Genomic DNA, 17,881 nt, shown 5'->3' with positions numbered 1-17,881 from the left:
TACAACCTGCCTTGTCCTTGCTTCTGCAAGGCTCCCTGGCACTTCCCTTGGCCTGATAGGAGATGTTCCTCATGTGTAGTTTATGTGTCCTCTCACACAACAAGTAACTTCTGGTCTCACGGTGAGTGTGAAGAGCTCTTGAAAGGATGTTTAGGTGAATTCAGGTGAAGACATATATGCAACTGAATYTTCCGAGTTAGCTGTATGTTCAGTTGCTGTATGGAAAGGAGAACCACGCTTTTTGCCTCTTGACATTATCAGCTCTGAGTAGGTTTGCTACTGACTTTTCTGCTATATGTGAAGTATTTCTGTTTGATAGGCAAAAAAAGTGAAGTGACCTGAAAGGTCTGTATATGTAAGTAGCTTAACTATGTAATGGACTCTTCAAACCCATTTTACAAATGCAGCTGTAACTTGAAAATGTACTAAGCTACACACATTGATTGTGCTTCTCTGTTAATCATGTACATAAGAGTTGTGCTTATTTGCAATATTKTTCTATCAGTATGTTTTACCAGTACCTTCCTCTCAAGAGTTTTCTGTGATGGGAGGTCAGATTTCCCCTGAGAGACCCAGGTCCCTGCYGTGAAATTTGGAAGTGTGTGAAATAAAGCTTTCTCAAATGTACTGCGTATTAGAATTGCATAYATCACTTAAATTTACCTTAAGTAGRRGCAAAGTCTCGCTGGGTAGCATGCTTATAGAAAACCTGGATGTATGACCCAGGACAATAATGACAGTGGTGAGTGGCATCCTGCCAGATTCACCTGACCTTTCTGAAGCTAATTCACTTCTGCTTATTCCAAGACAGTAAATTAGGCAAGAAAAGGATCAAGCACTCATCAGTGTATTTCCTCTTGGGGAAAAAAAAAATTAACTTCCACACACAAAACCTGTTGTTTGCCCTAGTGCTTAATGAAGCAAGACAACAACAATTTCCTTCAAAAAGAGCTCCAAAGCATAGATGAAAATGCAGAGAATACTGAGCCCCTGTGCCAATAGAGCTGGGATAGAGCAGAGGTGCTTCAGTGAATTCACCCTTCTGTGGTGTTTGGCTGCAGCAGGAAGACCCATCTAACTGGGATGGAGAGGGCTGAGGTATGGGTGGAGGAGTAAAGAGAAGCATTGAGATGCAGGAAGAGAGAAGCTGGAGCCAGGGTGCAGGGGTTCTTCTTTTAGCTCAAATGATTTTGGTGGATAGTATGTAAGAGTAGAAGCTGAAAGAGGAATAGGAAATGAGGAATGAGAAGAACAGGGTAGCGGGAGATGGCTTGGGTAGGAGCAGTCAGGTGGATGTTACAGGAATGGGTAGGGTTGGAGGAATTAAGCTGAAGAGACCCAGGGAGAGGAATGCAAGTAGTGGGGAGAGAGAGTGGTGTGACAGCAAGTAAAAGAGTTGGGATAAAGAGAAGAGTAGGAAGAGATTGGAGAGGGWTGATGGCAGAATTTGTTAGGGTATGCCTGCTACAGAGCTTGAAACTGCACTTCAGGCTGCCTGTGCAGTGCAGCAGTGAAATCCACTAGCAAAGCCTGTAGATGTGTTGACATGGCACAGGGCAATGTCCTAAGCAGTAAGGGCAAATGCTGTATTTATTCTTGTATCTGAGTTAGCTGGGCAGGGGTGAGTGTTTGCATAGCACTTCTAACTAGGAAGATGCCTCCTTTATCTGTTACGGCAGGTCTGCAGAAAGTGTGAGAGTTGTGTCTCTAGGAAAGCCTTTACTAGTTGATAAACTTTTTCTTGATTGCTTTAGGCACTTTAGTGCACATATACAGAACTAATAACCTTTAACCAGGACCGGACCGCACAACTTGCTCAATAAAAATATATGTCTTTACTCTTTATTGTATTTGTTCTCTTAAGTAGCCACTTCCTTTACTTTCTGTGCATAGCAGAGAAATGTTCATTGAATTATGGCCCTTTCTAAATCAAGTCTGGTTATTTGGATTAATTTTCATAATATACATTTGTGCTTATCTACACTAGAAGATTTTACCTGTTTTGRATTTTTTACTTTTCTTTGAAACTGCCCCGTGAGGATTTATAAGGTAGGATTATGGCATTGATGGTTCTTTGAAGGATTTTTGAAGAAAACTAAATACCAGTGATTTGTCTGTTAAAATAGTTGGGGTTTCAGGCTGCATCTTCTGCAACTTGCTGTTGTCCTCAGATGTTCCGTCAAACAACCGGTGTTTATTTGTGCTCCTCCTTCCCTCTCCCTAACAACTACACAAATTTAACATCCTACCAATCTTTTTTTTCCCCAAAGATGTTTTTCCTTGCTTTAGTTCACCAAGCATCATGCTAATGACTTACTAATGTTTTTTTTTTTTTTCCTTTTAGCTTCTTTTTCTTTCATTGAGTTTGCATATTTTGTTKGTTTTCGACTTTTGCTTATTTTCATAAGTCCTTGGAGCATGGGCATTGTAAAGTGTATTTTTCCCCTGGGAAACCTTTGCTTATGTCTCTTTTGTCTTTCAAGAAAACTTTTTATTGAATCATTTTTTTGCTTTGTTTTAACATCCTTTAACAAGATGTCTTTAATTACATTAACTTACTGATCCAATAACTTGAAAGCATAGAACCTCTTAGCACTGTTTTTACAAGTTTATTCTGCATAAAAGTTCCAATCACATTTGTTGTTGCAATAAATTTATTTCAACCCTCATTTATTCTGAACAAAACTTTTAATGATGCTTTTTGGTACCTTATCAAACCTTTATAAAGCTGTGTCATTGTCATAAATACTTGTTTTTCATAAACAACCATCCTTTATTACATTAATTCATGTATTTTTTATAGTTCATAGACACTCCCCATTATTAAACCTGMTGCACAGATACATACATGTGTTTTTGTGGCTTGTTTCTTAAAGCATATTTCAAAAAGTTGTCTAAGGTTTCAGAGCCTAAGCATAGTGAATGCAGCTCTTTCCTTGTACAAGTAACTTGGCTGAATTGCTGAAAAAGAACAGATCCTTCAAGGTAATGCTTTATTACTCAGTATARTATCTTAATGGATATTTCTTAAGATAGTATTTTCTACCGAAAGAAGCATAAGGTTATAATTTAATAATTTAATAAATATATATAATTTAATAAATACACTTTAATTAGCATTGTCTATTTTGCTTACAAAACCTTCATTAAGAATCCATTTGCAAGGAATTTTTGATTATGTAGCTGTATTTTATGTTCTTATTCCCTCGCTATCCAGGATGGGATGTCCTGGTGAGATATGTAGAAGAAGGGGCTCTTCTCTGCCTGGTTACTGCCTCCTTGGCTGTGTTGAAGGAGGCAGGATATTGCAGAGCTGGCAAGAACAGTCTCTGCACTGACAGGACTGAATGCCCATGCAGAAACAGACTCTGTGGCTGYTTACCTTTCTCATGTGTAATTTAGACTTTGGTATGTGAGGAGAATGTGTTCTTTATTTTTCAACATCTTCATATAAGCATAAGATACTRTTCTTTTATTGGTGGTCTTTGAAAGGACCAAATGAATAAGACAGAAGCATTATATTTTATGTAGATTTTATTCACTGTGGTAAAATATGACATGCTGTTTTGCACTGATAAGGATGAGTAATATCCTGTTAAACGACTTCCCTCTCTTCTGTACCCTGAATGAAATGGTCAATTCTGCTGGAAGAATATATGGCCATGCAAGTAGAAACTGTGTTATTAGGTGGAATTAAAACTGACACGAGCAACTTTAGCTTAGCACTTCCTAGTTTTGAATGCTTAGCTTTGTAACCTTAATATCATTCCAGAAAGAATATTTTAAATAAGTAGTTAAATGCAATAGTACCAATCCCTGAGTAGGCCAGACAACATTGCCTCTGTATGAAGACTCTCTGACTTTACACTTAAACAGGAGAAGCTTCAGACACTGAGAACTTCCTGGAAATATGGGTGAGGGTGAGCTTGTGCAGCTGCAATTAAGAAATGCTCAATTAAGCAGTGCTTGCTTAATGAGATTTCCCTGCTTCTTAATCTGCTCATTGTAAAAGCATCTCAGTTAGGTCTGTGTTAGCTGCCCTATGTCTCTTGGATGGAGTGTGAATCTGTGACCCCCTTCTCTTATCACTCATTCATTTCAGTATTTTTTTTTTTTTATTATTTTTTGGGAGAATCTGGAGGGATTTTGGGATCTTTTAAACTAGAAATCAGTGATAGGAGTATTCTCACTAGCTCTCGCTGGGATCCATTTTCCCCACCTCTCTCATCTGGCCAATAGAACGTATTTGAAAATCAGAGTTTGTTCAGCCTAATCCTAGCTGTCTCTTCTGCGAGAACTTGAAGTGGGCACAAACCTATCTGCTTTCAAGACAAAATGCAAGCCGTGGGTGTTTGTCATTGTCTCATCACTAAAGCAACTTTTAGTCCTGATGATTAATAGGCAATGCAGGAGGAGGAGGAATAGTGGGAGAAATACCAAGTATTTCACGTTAAACTGATGATCAGTTTATCAAATCATCTGCTGATTTCAGGTGATGTGGCAATGAGCCCAGCATGAACTCACACTTAGATAAATGTGGTTCCTGGACAGTAGTGCAGATTGGAGACCTTCCTACTTCCACAGAAGGAAAACAGTGCCTGGAAAACTGTGTCCACTGGAAAGTAGTTCCCTGGCCACATCAGATGGTAACTGACCAGAGCTCTTGGTAGAAAATGAGAGCTTCTCCATTCATTTATGTCTCCTCATCAAAGAGCAGGAGTTTAAGGAGCAAACCAGCCTGGCAGGACACTGCTGTGATGCTCATATACTACTGCTACTACTTTACTAGTCATTGCTTGAAAGAAAATTATTACCTTTTCCTTCGAGGAGAGGTTTGTAATACTTGACACACAGTGGCAAGACATAACTCCAGTCTCTCCTGTTTTTTTCTCCTGTTCTCTCATCTCAGTCTAGATAAAAGTGATTCGATAGGATATTCTGTAACTTGGTTTTATCATGAATCACATTCCAGTTTATCCTCAAGGACAGCTGGGTGAGTAACCTCACGCCAGCCTTCATACCCTGCTGTAGTAAAATGCAGAGTAGGTTGGCTGCTTTAAACAGAGAAATCGCTTACTTTGATGTCTTTGTAGTAAAATGGGGCTAGTAATGAGAGTTGTCCTGCCATGTGATGGCATATTTTCCTGTATAGAAAAGTGTTTAGCTAGAGGTAGCATTTGATTTACAGGCTCATTCAGTAAGAAGATAGATGATGACATTAAAGAAGATAGATGGTGACATGAACTCCAGTGCTAACTCTTAGCCTCTTCACTGTGTTTTTTATCTGTTTACAGAGACTGTCTGAGTTCTGGGCATCAATCTATGTTCTTACATGTAATTCTAACTTGTTGTGGTTGGCACTGTCAGATAAACCAGCTTCCTTGTGCTCCTGTTACAACAGATGTGCAACTTCCTAAGCAGATGTAACCAGCCATACAGGTTGAACAAAATTGGATCCTTGGTGTTGGCCGTATACTTGTTTTGACTGTTGGCCTGATCATTAAGTCTAGAGTGTAACGAGGTGTGAGACACTTTCAATGTGGTAGTGAAAAGCATTGCAAAACAGGAAAAAAGTTACTGGGGATGATGAGGAGGCATCAAATGGTCAAAGGTACTTTTAAAAAAGATTATTTATCCTGCAGTCTACTGGACCTGGAACTTATCACTGTGTGATAAGTGTTTGCATGCTTGCATGCTACTTTGGCATTGCATTGAAAGCAGGAGGACCTGAGTTGCTGTGTACAAGTCAGGCATGGACAATCTTGGATCATCTCTGTGTAAGCTGACTCCTGCAGTTAGGAAGCAGTTGATGGGGAAGCTATATGTTTGTGCCTCTGCTCTGTCATGTTCTCAGCATAGGGTTGGAGCTCACAGTGAATAATGAGAGCAAGTGAGAAACTATTCAAAATATTCAGTTTCAAGAAACTGTTCAGAAACTATTTGAATGTATTACAGGCATAGGACTAATTTTGCCTCCTGATTGTATATAAACATATACTTAACAGGATGAAAAATACTCCATCAGATAGAACTATTTTTATATTACCTCAGTTACTATGTGTATATACTATATTACCCCAGTAATGCACATCGATATAAATGCAGCAATTGCAAATATACTGTGATTACCAAAACCAAATGTGCCGTTTAACACATGCTGCTTTCAAATGATTCATTAGCATCTGAGCATCTATATCATTTTTTAAAATACCGTTTTTCTAGTTTACCACTGACAATGAGTTATCAAGCAAATTAATGGTTGACACCTTATGTACAAATAGTTAACATGTTGTTTTGTGCTTTTTTATAATCTCAAAATATAGTATATGGAAATTTAATATGTGAGCGAATTGCAGCAAATTCTTAAGCTCGGTCTGGGTGGGCTGGATTCCCACACCATATGCACAATCAGTGGGGAGCATCAATGGGGAAGCAGCAGCATCACTGCTGCGTCTGCATCATGATACAGGGACAGGCAAGTCCTTGGACTTACCCAGCACTGCAGCCACCAGGGCAAGTGCTTCCTTTTTCTATGCTAGTGTTGAGTGTGCCTTACCTTTAGTACTTTTATTTTGGTGCTTCAGTCTGATGTCATTTTATTATGAGCCATTTCCTCTTACCTGCTTTTATAAGATCATGCTGCTTAGCTGCCTTTTGAAAGACATTTGATTTATTGCTGATTTTGTTATCCAAACATGTAGACAGAAGGAATTTAAAGAAAAAGAGTTGTTTAGGCTAYGATTTATGGCTTCACTTCCTCGCACAGATGTTTGTATAAGTAGTTACATTTTGGGGAGCTTGTGGTAGCGTATCTGTTCGAGGTTTCTTTGTTGCTGGCACTGCATGAGCAAATACATTTGCTGTCTGCACCTTCTCCTTTCCACGTGAGTTTTGTAGCTGAGGCTGAGCGACTGCAAACTTTGTGAGCCTTTAAATGCAAGATTCCCGTGAACTGGAATTTGCCACTGCTGTAAAACTCGCACAGAGATTTCCGCTGCCCATCGCAGCGAGTGATTCRGCCTTGTTGCTGGCGGGCTGGAGTGCTGGCCTGCGCGCTGCCCAGTGCCCTCGCAGTGGTATTTGTGGGGTCTCTCTGCTCCAGCCCCGGGGATGAGGAGCAAGCAGAGGGCCAAGCGGTAGCCAAGGAAGCTGGAAGTGGAGCAGGCAGCTCAGGCTGAGCTCCCGTCCGTTCTGCAGGAGCTGCCCTGCTAACCCTGCTACCCCTCTGCTTCCCGGCAGTGCTGCACGGTCAGGTCTACCGCTTCTGCACCGCTGACGGCACGTGGCTGCTGAAGGAGAACTCAACCCTGCCCTGGAGGAACCTGTCCGAGTGTGAGCCCTCTGACCGGGTAAGGATTTCTACTTGTTGTGTCCTCGTTGTCCTAGAATAAAGCAGAAGAGAGGAAAAATAAGTGTATCGAGGCCCATACATTTTAGTCTTGCCTAAAGAACCTTGCCATGCATTAGTCCTTTGAGTTTTCTTCCACTGGCACAAAGTTGCTCATATAAAATTGCTGCCTGTTCTCTACATCTTGTTACTGGCTACCAAGACAGGTAAAGAGAAATGAAGGTTTTGTGTTTTTCACTGTTGGGAGTGCTGTTTTGTTTGTTTTATTCTATTATTATTACTTGCATTAATTCAATGCCCTRTCCTTTCAATTTTGTTGGCTAAGTATTCCAGCGGGAGCTGGGACCCCTGGCACCACATCAAGGGCAAGGGAGGGCTTTCCCAAGGGCTTTTGTAAGACATTGGCATGAGCTAGTGCATTGCATACGTTCCCATGACACATGACCCCAAAGCAGCTGGGCTGCTCTGAGTGCCATGCTTTCCCTCAGACCTGTACCTTAAGGCCACCAGCGCTATTCAGGGCTGCTGGGAGAGGCTCCAGGGCAGACCTAATCCCAGAGATGGGAGAAAAGATTATTTTTACTCTTTTTTTAAATTTAAGTCTTCCCATGAATTTGTAGCCGTATTCCTTATCCTTTCCACATCCTTGAGCATCCCAGCAGAGAACATGATCTTAACCCSAAAGTGTTTGCCACCATGGTTTCTTACAGAGCTGTGAGAGATGTGCCAAGGAGACAGATGTCTAATAGCAGCACTTGGTCATTTGGCATCTGCCTCATTTCTTTGGACTGTGGTGTGTTGGATTTATTAAATTTTGGTGCTGAAAATCTATGTATGTGATGTCAGTCCTTGAGATATGAACACTCATGTTTGGTTTTACTTTTTGCAGTTAAATGCGTGTAGAGCCCTAAGTCACCTACTTTTATCCTGTGCATGAGAACAAGAGATTGGTTTTGATATTTAACTTTGTTTATTTTACAAGCGTTGCTAAGGCACAAGCCTGAGGCTTTGTGAGTGAATCTGGCTAAAAGACCATTATTTTCTTTAAATATACAATGTCGTTTTCATCTGCAGAGATGCCTTAAATTATCAAGTCTCAGTAACTTGGCTGAGCTTTGATACTGAAGATATCTCTCTTTTCTCTTATAGAAGGCAGTTCTGATATTTTTCCTCTTAAAACATTAACCTGGCAAATCCCTGAGCAGCAGCTTTTATGTTCACCTTAAAGCCTTCTGGCTATATGAAGTACATCTGAATAGCTGTACTTATTTCTGATGTACAAGRCGTTTATTCCTTTGTACAGCGCAGGTTTTGAAAGTCAACCGCAGAGCCAGCCAATTGAGGTAGGCAAGAGAAATGCCTGAGTCTTAGTCAAAGGTATTCGCTCAGAAAGGAGCCAGAAATTAGAATATAAAATGTCCTCAAAGCCCAACACGGAACCTATATCATAATTCAGCCCTGCCTGTAGCTTTTCACGCAGTTCTGCTGCCCTCTGAGGTTTTGGGCAGAACTTTCAAGCTGGGTGTAAGTGGTGGTGCCTGCGGCAAAGCTGCCGAGGAGAGCCCTGCTCCTACATCCCGTCCCCAAGCACGGCCCTGTGTGGGTCGTGAGGTGGCGTGGGGCTCAGGATGCTCCCCYGGGGTAGGAAGGGTGGTGAGGCAGGAGAGGGGCTGTGTGGCGCACGAACACAAGCTCCTATTTGCCGCTTGACCCCCCATCTCCAACTCTGAGGTTATTTCCAACCATGAGGTAGTTGGCTGTGAGTGTTGGAGAATGAAAATGCTCCTGTTTCTGCTTTTTACTGCAGAGTTGAGGTATGTCTGCTGTCCTTGCCTAGCCATCTGTTGAACTGCGTGGTGATTCATTGCGCTCCAGCTTTACGATAAAATCGTGCCACTCTGTCTCCTGTCTGGCAACATCCCGGTGTTTGAGTGAACATCTGGGAGCAGCTGAGGAGTTGAGAGTAAACTTTTATTACTTTGAAGCGTATGAAAAGTGGAGGACTGATTTCCTATACGCATTTAAACTTTGAAAGTAACAGAATGACTTCTGGGTATCATTAAGAAAAGTTAGAAAGCAGCTGGGAGAAGAGAGGTGAAGCCCATGAGCTCTGTCGTTCTCCCATCCCCTCTTTTTTTCTTTTTTTTTTCTTTCTTTTCTCCCTTATATGCTCTCAGGATGCACCAGAAGAACAGCTCCTGAATTTGTCCATCATATACACCATTGGATATGCTCTTTCCTTCTCTGCCCTTGTAATAGCAACTGCCATTCTTCTTGGATTCAGGTAACTGGTGAAGCTCTGAAGAGAGCAGAGCAAAGTGTTATGATTTCCTAAATAACAGTATTGGGCTTTTTCAAAAACATTTGACTTTTCCCTTCTTCCATCTCCTCAATATTCCTCTATCCTTGTCATCTCTCTGTTCCTCCTGCGATCTGTTCTTCTCAAAACTTAAGTAAAATTTCTRAACTTTTGTAGAGCTGCCAGTTTGAATGTATGGAACGTATGCTGTTTTATCAATTGGAATATTGTGATATTTTTTATTTCAATTAAATATTCACTCCTTATAAAATTAAATGAAATATTCACTCCCAATAGGTGGGAGAAAGAGATTTCTTTATTCCTTCATGATATCCCCTTGGAGATAGACTCATCTGGGAAGCAGGAGGATATTTAGGATAGAAGTTTTRATCTTGCATTGCTGGAATGATACAGAACATAAATTTAAATCTGGCCTATTTCCACTGCTTGACGTGCAGAGTGTGTTTTGGTGCAGAAATGGATTTTTGACACAATTTCTCGTTTTGGAAAACTTTTCCTAAATTCTCATCTCTTTTGAAATATGGAACAGAACCTAATTTTGAAACCTGAATGCTTTCTGTGAAATGAATTGCTACCAGCTGGCCAGCTTGGCATACTGGGTTCATCCATATGTGCACCAACAAATTGTTTGATGTATGTAACTATCAAAATTTAGAATCCAATGGCTGTAAAGTTTTCTTGAATTCAGTAAAAATGAATGTTGTGCAGAGGTTTGCTTAGAAAGAGATGAACATCATTCTCTCTCTTTTCAAGGTGGGGTGGGGGAAGCAGTGACTCTTCTGCTGATTCCAGCCAGATTTGCCCATAATTTGAGGGTAGATGAGAACAGAGACTGATGTTCAAATATATTTAAAAAAAAAAAAAAAAAAAGGCTCCTATTCTGTTGTGGAAAGGAGCTTTCTCTGTTTTCACATCTCTTGGCTACTGAGAAGGCCATATTCCCTTATCCCTGACCTGCTGCTGAGGCTGCATCTTAAAACAGCAGTTTTCTATCTCATGATGCTCTTATTTGGAGTGAGACTTAAGATTTTTTTTTTCTATGATGATAATGGACATTACTAGYCCATTAGTTCTGGTGCAAGAACTGACTGTTAGCAAGTTAGCAACACTTTMTTTTCCTCCCTCAATAGTCCTTATACCTATTTAGATATAGTTGTGCCTTTTAGCCTCTATTTTCTCAAACTAAATAAGTCAAGTCTTCTAATTTTGTATCATACCTTTTAGCATCATATTGTACCTCTTCTCTGCAATGGAGAAACATAAGACCAGATATCCCAGAGAAGGTTTTAAATTGCTACAAAAAGGTACAAATGTGCTCACCCTCTGTTAATGCCACATGGTGACAATTRTGATTGGTACGTGTGCACCTGTGTGACTTAAGAGAGTTATCTGACAAAACACCAGATGGTCCTAAAGTCTCCAAATGTCTCCCAGGATAAGTGCTTTCTCCTTGTTTCACTGATCAATGACACTTTTTGAGTAATCTTAGCAGCCCATATGCAAAGGCCACAACCATATCCTTTTTGAAGGAAGTATATGCGTATTTTTGGCAGGAAACAAAACGCAACTTTACCATGGATGACTGCTAGGAGGAAGGGAAATTTGATACCTTGATTTTTAGTAGAGAAACTCTTTAGTAGCTTTTCTCCTTTGATTGTAATGTGCGGCCTGGAGAAGACTGCATGTGAGAGAGAGAGAGAGAGAGGGGGGGGAAGAGAAGGGAAGAAGGTCTTGCAAACTCAAAGAATTCTTTAAGAATTTGCAACTTTGAATATGAGGCTTCATAGACGTTATTAAAACTGTGCAATTGGGTACTTAATGATTTCCTTCTAAATTGTCTGTGTACAGCTTTGTCCAGGAGGACCTCATGAAATACATGAGACTTTTTTTTAATGCTTTTTGCTAATCCTTCACCAGTAATGCTGACATTGATTGCAATCACTGCATTCTGGGCCTCTCCGCAGTGGAGGAGGGCACTCATCTCTTCATGGGAGAGAGAAACTTGATTTAGTGACACCAAAATGCTGGTCGTCTGCACGTGCATAGCCTGAAGGCAAAGTTTTCAGCCTACAGAATACCTTTCTTGGTGTTTGTTTTYGACGACCATTCAACAGAGGAAGCAACACATCTCTAGAATCTTCTGTGCCTCTTCTGAAAGTATTAGAAGAAAAATCTCTAATTTCAGGGATGGAAGTTGCAGTAGACCTATAATTTGGTGACTTAAACCCACTTGGGTACCTTGACTGCAGAAATACTCAGTTACTATTTGCAGCCAGTTTTCTTCAGTTGGCTAATTTACATTAATATTCAGTCAGATTTATTATATGCATGCTAATTCTCAAAGGTAGCAGCAAACATGTTTTCAGTTAAAGGAAAATAAATATTTGCCATGAGTAAATTCTGGGATGACTTGTGACTTACAAAAGAARTTCTATTAAGCTCTGCAGAAAGGAATTCTCCTCTATTTTCAGTACAAAGCTGGTAACTTGTAAAGCAAATTATTTTCCTCCCTGAATTCACAGAGCAGTAAAAATAGGCATTTGAACCACAAGTTAAGTGACATTGCTTATAATATGTAACCTCTATTTTTTAGGGTCTAAAAAGASTCATAAGCAGAGTACTTCCTTTGAAGCAAAGTATGTACCATTGCAATGACTTAAAAAAAAAAAATTGTAGGCAAAGCTGATAAATGATAACCAATAGCAGAGTGTTGCCAATATTTTATGTGACTGCGTTTTCTTGCTATCCCTTAATATGCTGTTCTCTTGACAAGTAGCAATTTTGTTGTCTTTGCAGCTGGCTGATGAAATTCAAGAGGATTTTTCTTTGTTTTTTGTTTTCAGTTCTGAATACAGGGGTGAAAATCGTGTTGTCTGTTTAGCTCCACAAAAGGTATTTACAGTTCCCCTAGAAGGCAAATTGAATATGTTTTTTTTTCTTGTCAAAGTGGTTATTTACCCCTTCCCATATTTTCTTTGTGGGAAGGGATACCTGGGCACGGTCTGAAGCTGTGCTGCACATCAGTTTCTGAGCCCTGCCTGTGCAGTGAGACTGGGATCAATCAAATAGATTAGMTACAACACTGTATGACAGCTGAACTGTTTAATCCTTTCAGAAAAGCTTTAAACTATTTTTAAAATAACTTTACGAAAAATGACTAACTTGAAACTATTTTTCCTTGCACACTGTTCTCTGCAGTCCTGCTAATGTTCACCTCTGTGGTAAGRTTTTGAATGTTTTTTTTCTTAGTATTGATTTCTTTCTACAGAAAGCTTGAAATCCCCACAAGCACTCTCAAGTTATGGGATTCCCTCTGGTATTYCCTGATTCCAAAACTGAGCTTGTCCTTCCCACCCTCACCTGTCTGTGATGTTTGCAGCTTCTACACAGTCACTGGATGATCATTGACTCTTCCTTTCTACAGACACCTGCATTGCACCAGGAATTATATTCACCTGAATCTTTTCACCTCTTTTATCCTTCGTGCCATATCGGTCTTCATTAAGGACTCCGTGGTGAAATGGATGTACAGCACAGCTACACAAGAGCACCAGTGGGAAGGACTTATCTCCTTCCAGGTAGGGGCAGGCACTGTGATGGTTCTCAGGATACTGGAGTCATCACTGTGATGTGTCTGCATGACAGCAGGTAATTGCATATTGCACAGTGACCATTCTTCAAAACACTGCTTGTAGACCAGAAGTTTTCCCTGAATCTTGTAGCCTAATGTATATGGTTGGGGTAGTGCCACCCTGGACTTGCTGCAGACAAGTAATTGAGACCATGGGACGTTTCTCTGTCTGCGGGAAGGGATTGTCCCTTCTGAGTTKAAGGAACATGAAGAGCAGGACCTTCTTGGCCAGCACACAAATGCCCATGTTGACAGCAAATTCAGTTCTTCCAGTGGTGATAGCAGCACCCTATGTCAGAACTTCTGTGGCAGGAATGTCCATCTGATAAAATAATCAAATTATTTGTTGGAGACCTTTTTGAACTGTTAATGGTGGAAAAAGGGAAGAGTCTGATTAAAATGCAAATATAAAGCATTTAGAAAAGCGATGGAGGAACAGGCTAATTAAATACTTGTAATCAAATGGAGAGGATATGCAACTCTTTTGTGAATATGATGAAAGCATGTTTTATGCCTATTCCCCCTTCACATTTGTTATACCAAATGTAATTTAATCTTCAGAGAAATGGATTTTCATTATTTGCATGCTTCTAGAGAAGGGACCCAATGCTTGCTACTGAAATACAAAGTTGGGATCATAAAGAGTATTTCTTTTGTTTTGTGKCTGGTATTCATTCTTTTTTGATCCTCTGTCTGAGGCTTAATTACTAATATCACATGAGTGAACCTTGTATGGCAGTTGACTTCTTGTTTGCAATATTATTGTTGACTGGCAGAAAATAATACTGTAATACATACCTTGAATGCAAGATTTGGAAGCATTCACATGAGATTGTCAGTCATTGTCTCCTTCCCAAAAGACTAGGTGTTGTGCTGTTGCACATACTTTATACAGCAAAGATTTCATTGSATCTGATGGGTAAATTAGGTAATTAAATTTTGTACCTATCCAGAGCCCTACTGGCCACCTCTCTGTATTATCCCAGTCAAAAGAGTTTTTGCATTTAAATGTAATGCACTGGGCAATATTGCCCTTCTAACAAAAGTCTTTTGCCTTGAATAATAATGGCATGAGATATTTGCTCTTTAATAGAGAAATTTTTGGCTGCGGAATATGATGTCTGGAGAACTGAGAATGTTTGCTGAGTGCAATTCATATAGACACTATCTTTCAGTTGCTGTCCTTTTCATCTTTGTGTATTGTTTTCTGAATTAAAACTCAGGGTTTGCAGAGAGAAAATACAGAACACTTAATTTTTACATCTTTAAAAAAGAGGAATATTGGTCCAAGCCCCCATCTGCACCTATGGCTGACCTCTGTCCTTTCAGTATGTGGGTGCAATGAATTTAGCAGGTGTTGGTGGTGTGGTTTTTTTTTTGTTGTTGTTGTTKTTTTGTGTGGGTTTTTGTTTTGTTTTGAGGGGGGGTATCAGTTGATGTGTCCATTAGTGTTTTGGGTTTGCCTCTTCTCAGCCCCTACTGCACTCCTTTGGGCTTGTGTTTTCTTTGGCTGCAGGAATCKCTCAGCTGCCGTTTGGTGTTCGTGATGATGCAGTACTGCGTGGCTGCAAACTACTACTGGTTGCTGGTGGAGGGCATGTACCTGTACACGCTGCTGGTGCTTTCAGTCTTCTCTGAGCAACGAATTTTCCGGCTTTACCTCTGCATTGGCTGGGGTAAGTTGCTCTGTCCACAGACCCGCCTGTGACTGAGTGCACTGGCAGGCTGTTTAATGTGAAAAGTTGATTGGGGCAGCTCCCAGGTTCCTACAGACAAGTGGGGCACTCGCCAGCCCCTCTCTTCCCTGTCCTGGGACCTACTGACCGGAGGCTCCTGGGGCTGGTGGGGGCTCATCCGTGCTGCCCTGCTTCGTCTCGAGGCAGTTTGCCTTTACGAGAGAGCTATTGGGSGCTCAAAGAAGCAAGGCAGTCTTGTGCAGCAATGGTTTTAACATCACTGGCTTGAGCCAGGGAAGCCTTCTGCAGAAATGCTTAAGCCTTTAATGCCTTTAAACTCCAGTTAATCTGAACCTGTGTTAGCATTCAGGGCTCATCTTGAGTTTTGCTATGATCTCTTTTGTGTTTTTATAGCTTTATATTTTTTCTTTCCCCTTCCCTCTTTCCCACCTCTTTTGTGGATAACAGAAAGAAATCTGACTAAATACTGCAATTGCTTTCATAGATACTGTGTCTGAACGTTTAAATTGCTTTGCCCACGTCCTTCTCTATGAATTTGGCAACTGTGAGTATTGTAGCAAATTAGTTCACTGGTAAAAGATACATAAATTGACTACTGAGAATTACTCAAACAATTCTATTAAATATATGAAGAAAAAAGGCTTTCTGGAATGCTAATGAGAATAAATAAATATAAGTAACAGCAGTTTCCTGCTGGGAGAGTATTAGTTTTCTACCTTCCATTATTGTTTTATATAGCTCATATAGCTAAAACACCAGCATCTTAACATTTGAGCTAGGTGTGTTTTAATCATATTTTATGAATAAAAGAATAAAAAGCTATCCTGAAGCACTGATGTCTTGAGAGGAAATGGAAAAGAAATTAGAACAAAAAATTACAGCCAGCCAAATCCTGAGGGTGTTGTGGTGTTTTACAAGAAATAAGGGACAGGATGGTTTTGATCTGAATCATTTCTAGTTACGGTTTGTCTCTTGCAAGAGCAGAAGGTGAGATCAGAAGATAGTGTTTTCCTTTTGTTTTTCYTTAGCAATGGAAGTTTCACTACTGTATATTTGATTCCTGCGCAGGTTTTTGAGTTTGTGGAAATGTCTGACAGTGCCAGAACCTGGTACTGGATATATGTGCTTCATCCAAGCTTCCTAGAAAAACTCCAGCAGTGCCACTTGATCTTTCTCTGTATAATTTCTTGTTATTCCAGCCATGGCTGCATATGCAAACCTTGCCAGCAAGTCACTATCTTCAAATGCAGAGGCATCTGCTGTTTCAATCCTGCAGAGCTCTCAGTGCGCCCAGATCASTTGTACCAGATAACAGTTTGGACAGCAACTTCTGGGAGGACATTACTGTTTTTTCCACTCTTTCTTGTTTCCTCATCTGTGATTCTGTTTTTGGGGTGCTTCTGCCCTTACTTGGCTCCCTTTCTGCTGCGAATGCACGAGARGGTTGTTTTCTTTAGAGCAGACTGATAGCCTCGGTGTAATGCCTTGGTGTTGTGTGAAAAGGACAGGATGTTCCTGTTCTAGCTGAGAACACCTAGCCCTTAGGAAAGGTTTATCAACTGCAAAAAATATTGCTTTAGCAACAGGAGGAAATGTATATATCTGGAATAAAAAGATGTTAATTTCTCTTAGGTTGATTGTATCCGTATTGGCTATGAGTTTTCAGAAGTCCCCAKGATTTGGGATATGCAAGTATATAGTCAGGTGGCCAGAAGATTGCTTATTTGCCAGCAGTACAGTGTGCATTGTGTGGGATGAATCTCAGCTGCTGAAAGCTGAATCCGAAAAAAAATATCTTTTTGATTATGTCAGAGCAGATTTGGTCCCCTGCACCCTTTCTCTTTATTAATGAATTGACCTCTTACATGCAGATTCATCTGTTAATTTGTTCATTACTCATCACTTGCTGAATATTTATGTTTTAAAATTTTAGCATATGGATTCTTCACTGACTTACTAGGTGTTACTCATATCAGGTTGTTATTTCTTCAGATTGCCATTGAACTTTGTCAGCACTCATAAACCACACGGTCTTGTTTCTGCTTCCTGAGTAACTTCTCTTATCTCCTGCGTGGTCATGTGTTAAGTGTTCATACTCTTTTCAAATGTACATGTGAATAAAACTGTATTGTCTTTAAGGTCTTTGTTCACCTGAGAGTTTGCATCTATTCTTAGTCACTGCATTTGCCTCATTGCACTATTTTTACTGAGCAACAGGTCCCAGAACTAACAAGAAGCTAGAACAAGTTCATACCTCCGGTAACCTGTGCGAAGCTGTAATATAAGGACCAATTTTCAAATAGGTCTAAATGCATATACCTCTCAAAGCTTTTAAACTGTCATACAAAAGAGTGCTATATTTTGTCATATCTGGAGGGGAAATGTCTGTATAACCGTGTTATTTAAAAAAAAAAAAAAAAAAACAAGTACGTACTTTCTCTCCTTTTCGATCTGTTGTGGCCGTTTTGTCTCAATTCAAAACATGGAAAGAGTAAACCTGCTTTTCAAATAGAAATATGGAAAATATACCTCATAGGTTACATTTTCCTATGAGAAAGGAAAGGATAATGAGAAGTGTAAAAAAGTTAATAGGTATTTCTCTGTTATATTTTTGCTAAATTCCATTTTAACATTCTGGGTCAGGTAGTAATGTTACTATTATTAGACTATGTTCCGTTTAGTATCGGCTCAAATGAGTGATTATTCTTTGGTGTTTAAAGATTGTATAGAGGGAAAATCTGTCTATTTCATTTTATTGCCCTTTGCAGAAGCTGGAAAATTTTATATTGTTTGATTGATGTATAGAAAATAATTCAGTTTTACAGATTGGGAGTCATTTATTGGACATCGTATATTTTGATAGACTTCTATAAATCTTCCAGATT

The 17,881-nt window shown here is 39.9% G+C and overlaps 1 protein-coding gene across 1 annotated transcript in view; it reads left to right on the top strand.

The window, feature by feature from the left end:
• The window catches only part of GLP1R (glucagon like peptide 1 receptor), a 55,052-nt gene that overhangs the window by 20,130 nt on the left and 17,041 nt on the right, over nt 1-17,881 (top strand). The window contains exons 4-7 of the mRNA XM_026034047.1: nt 7,240-7,349; nt 9,526-9,632; nt 13,093-13,246; nt 14,816-14,975. Coding sequence (XP_025889832.1) covers nt 7,240-7,349; nt 9,526-9,632; nt 13,093-13,246; nt 14,816-14,975 — 531 coding nt within the window. The remainder of the gene's footprint in view (nt 1-7,239; nt 7,350-9,525; nt 9,633-13,092; nt 13,247-14,815; nt 14,976-17,881) is intronic.

The sequence above is a fragment of the Nothoprocta perdicaria genome, unplaced genomic scaffold (genome assembly GCF_003342845.1).
Source record: "Nothoprocta perdicaria isolate Ctin4 unplaced genomic scaffold, notPer1 scaffold_139, whole genome shotgun sequence".
NCBI classification, from domain to species: domain Eukaryota; kingdom Metazoa; phylum Chordata; class Aves; order Tinamiformes; family Tinamidae; genus Nothoprocta; species Nothoprocta perdicaria.
Note: the sequence above shows the minus strand (reverse complement) of the source record. Positions and strands in the feature narration are given on the sequence as shown.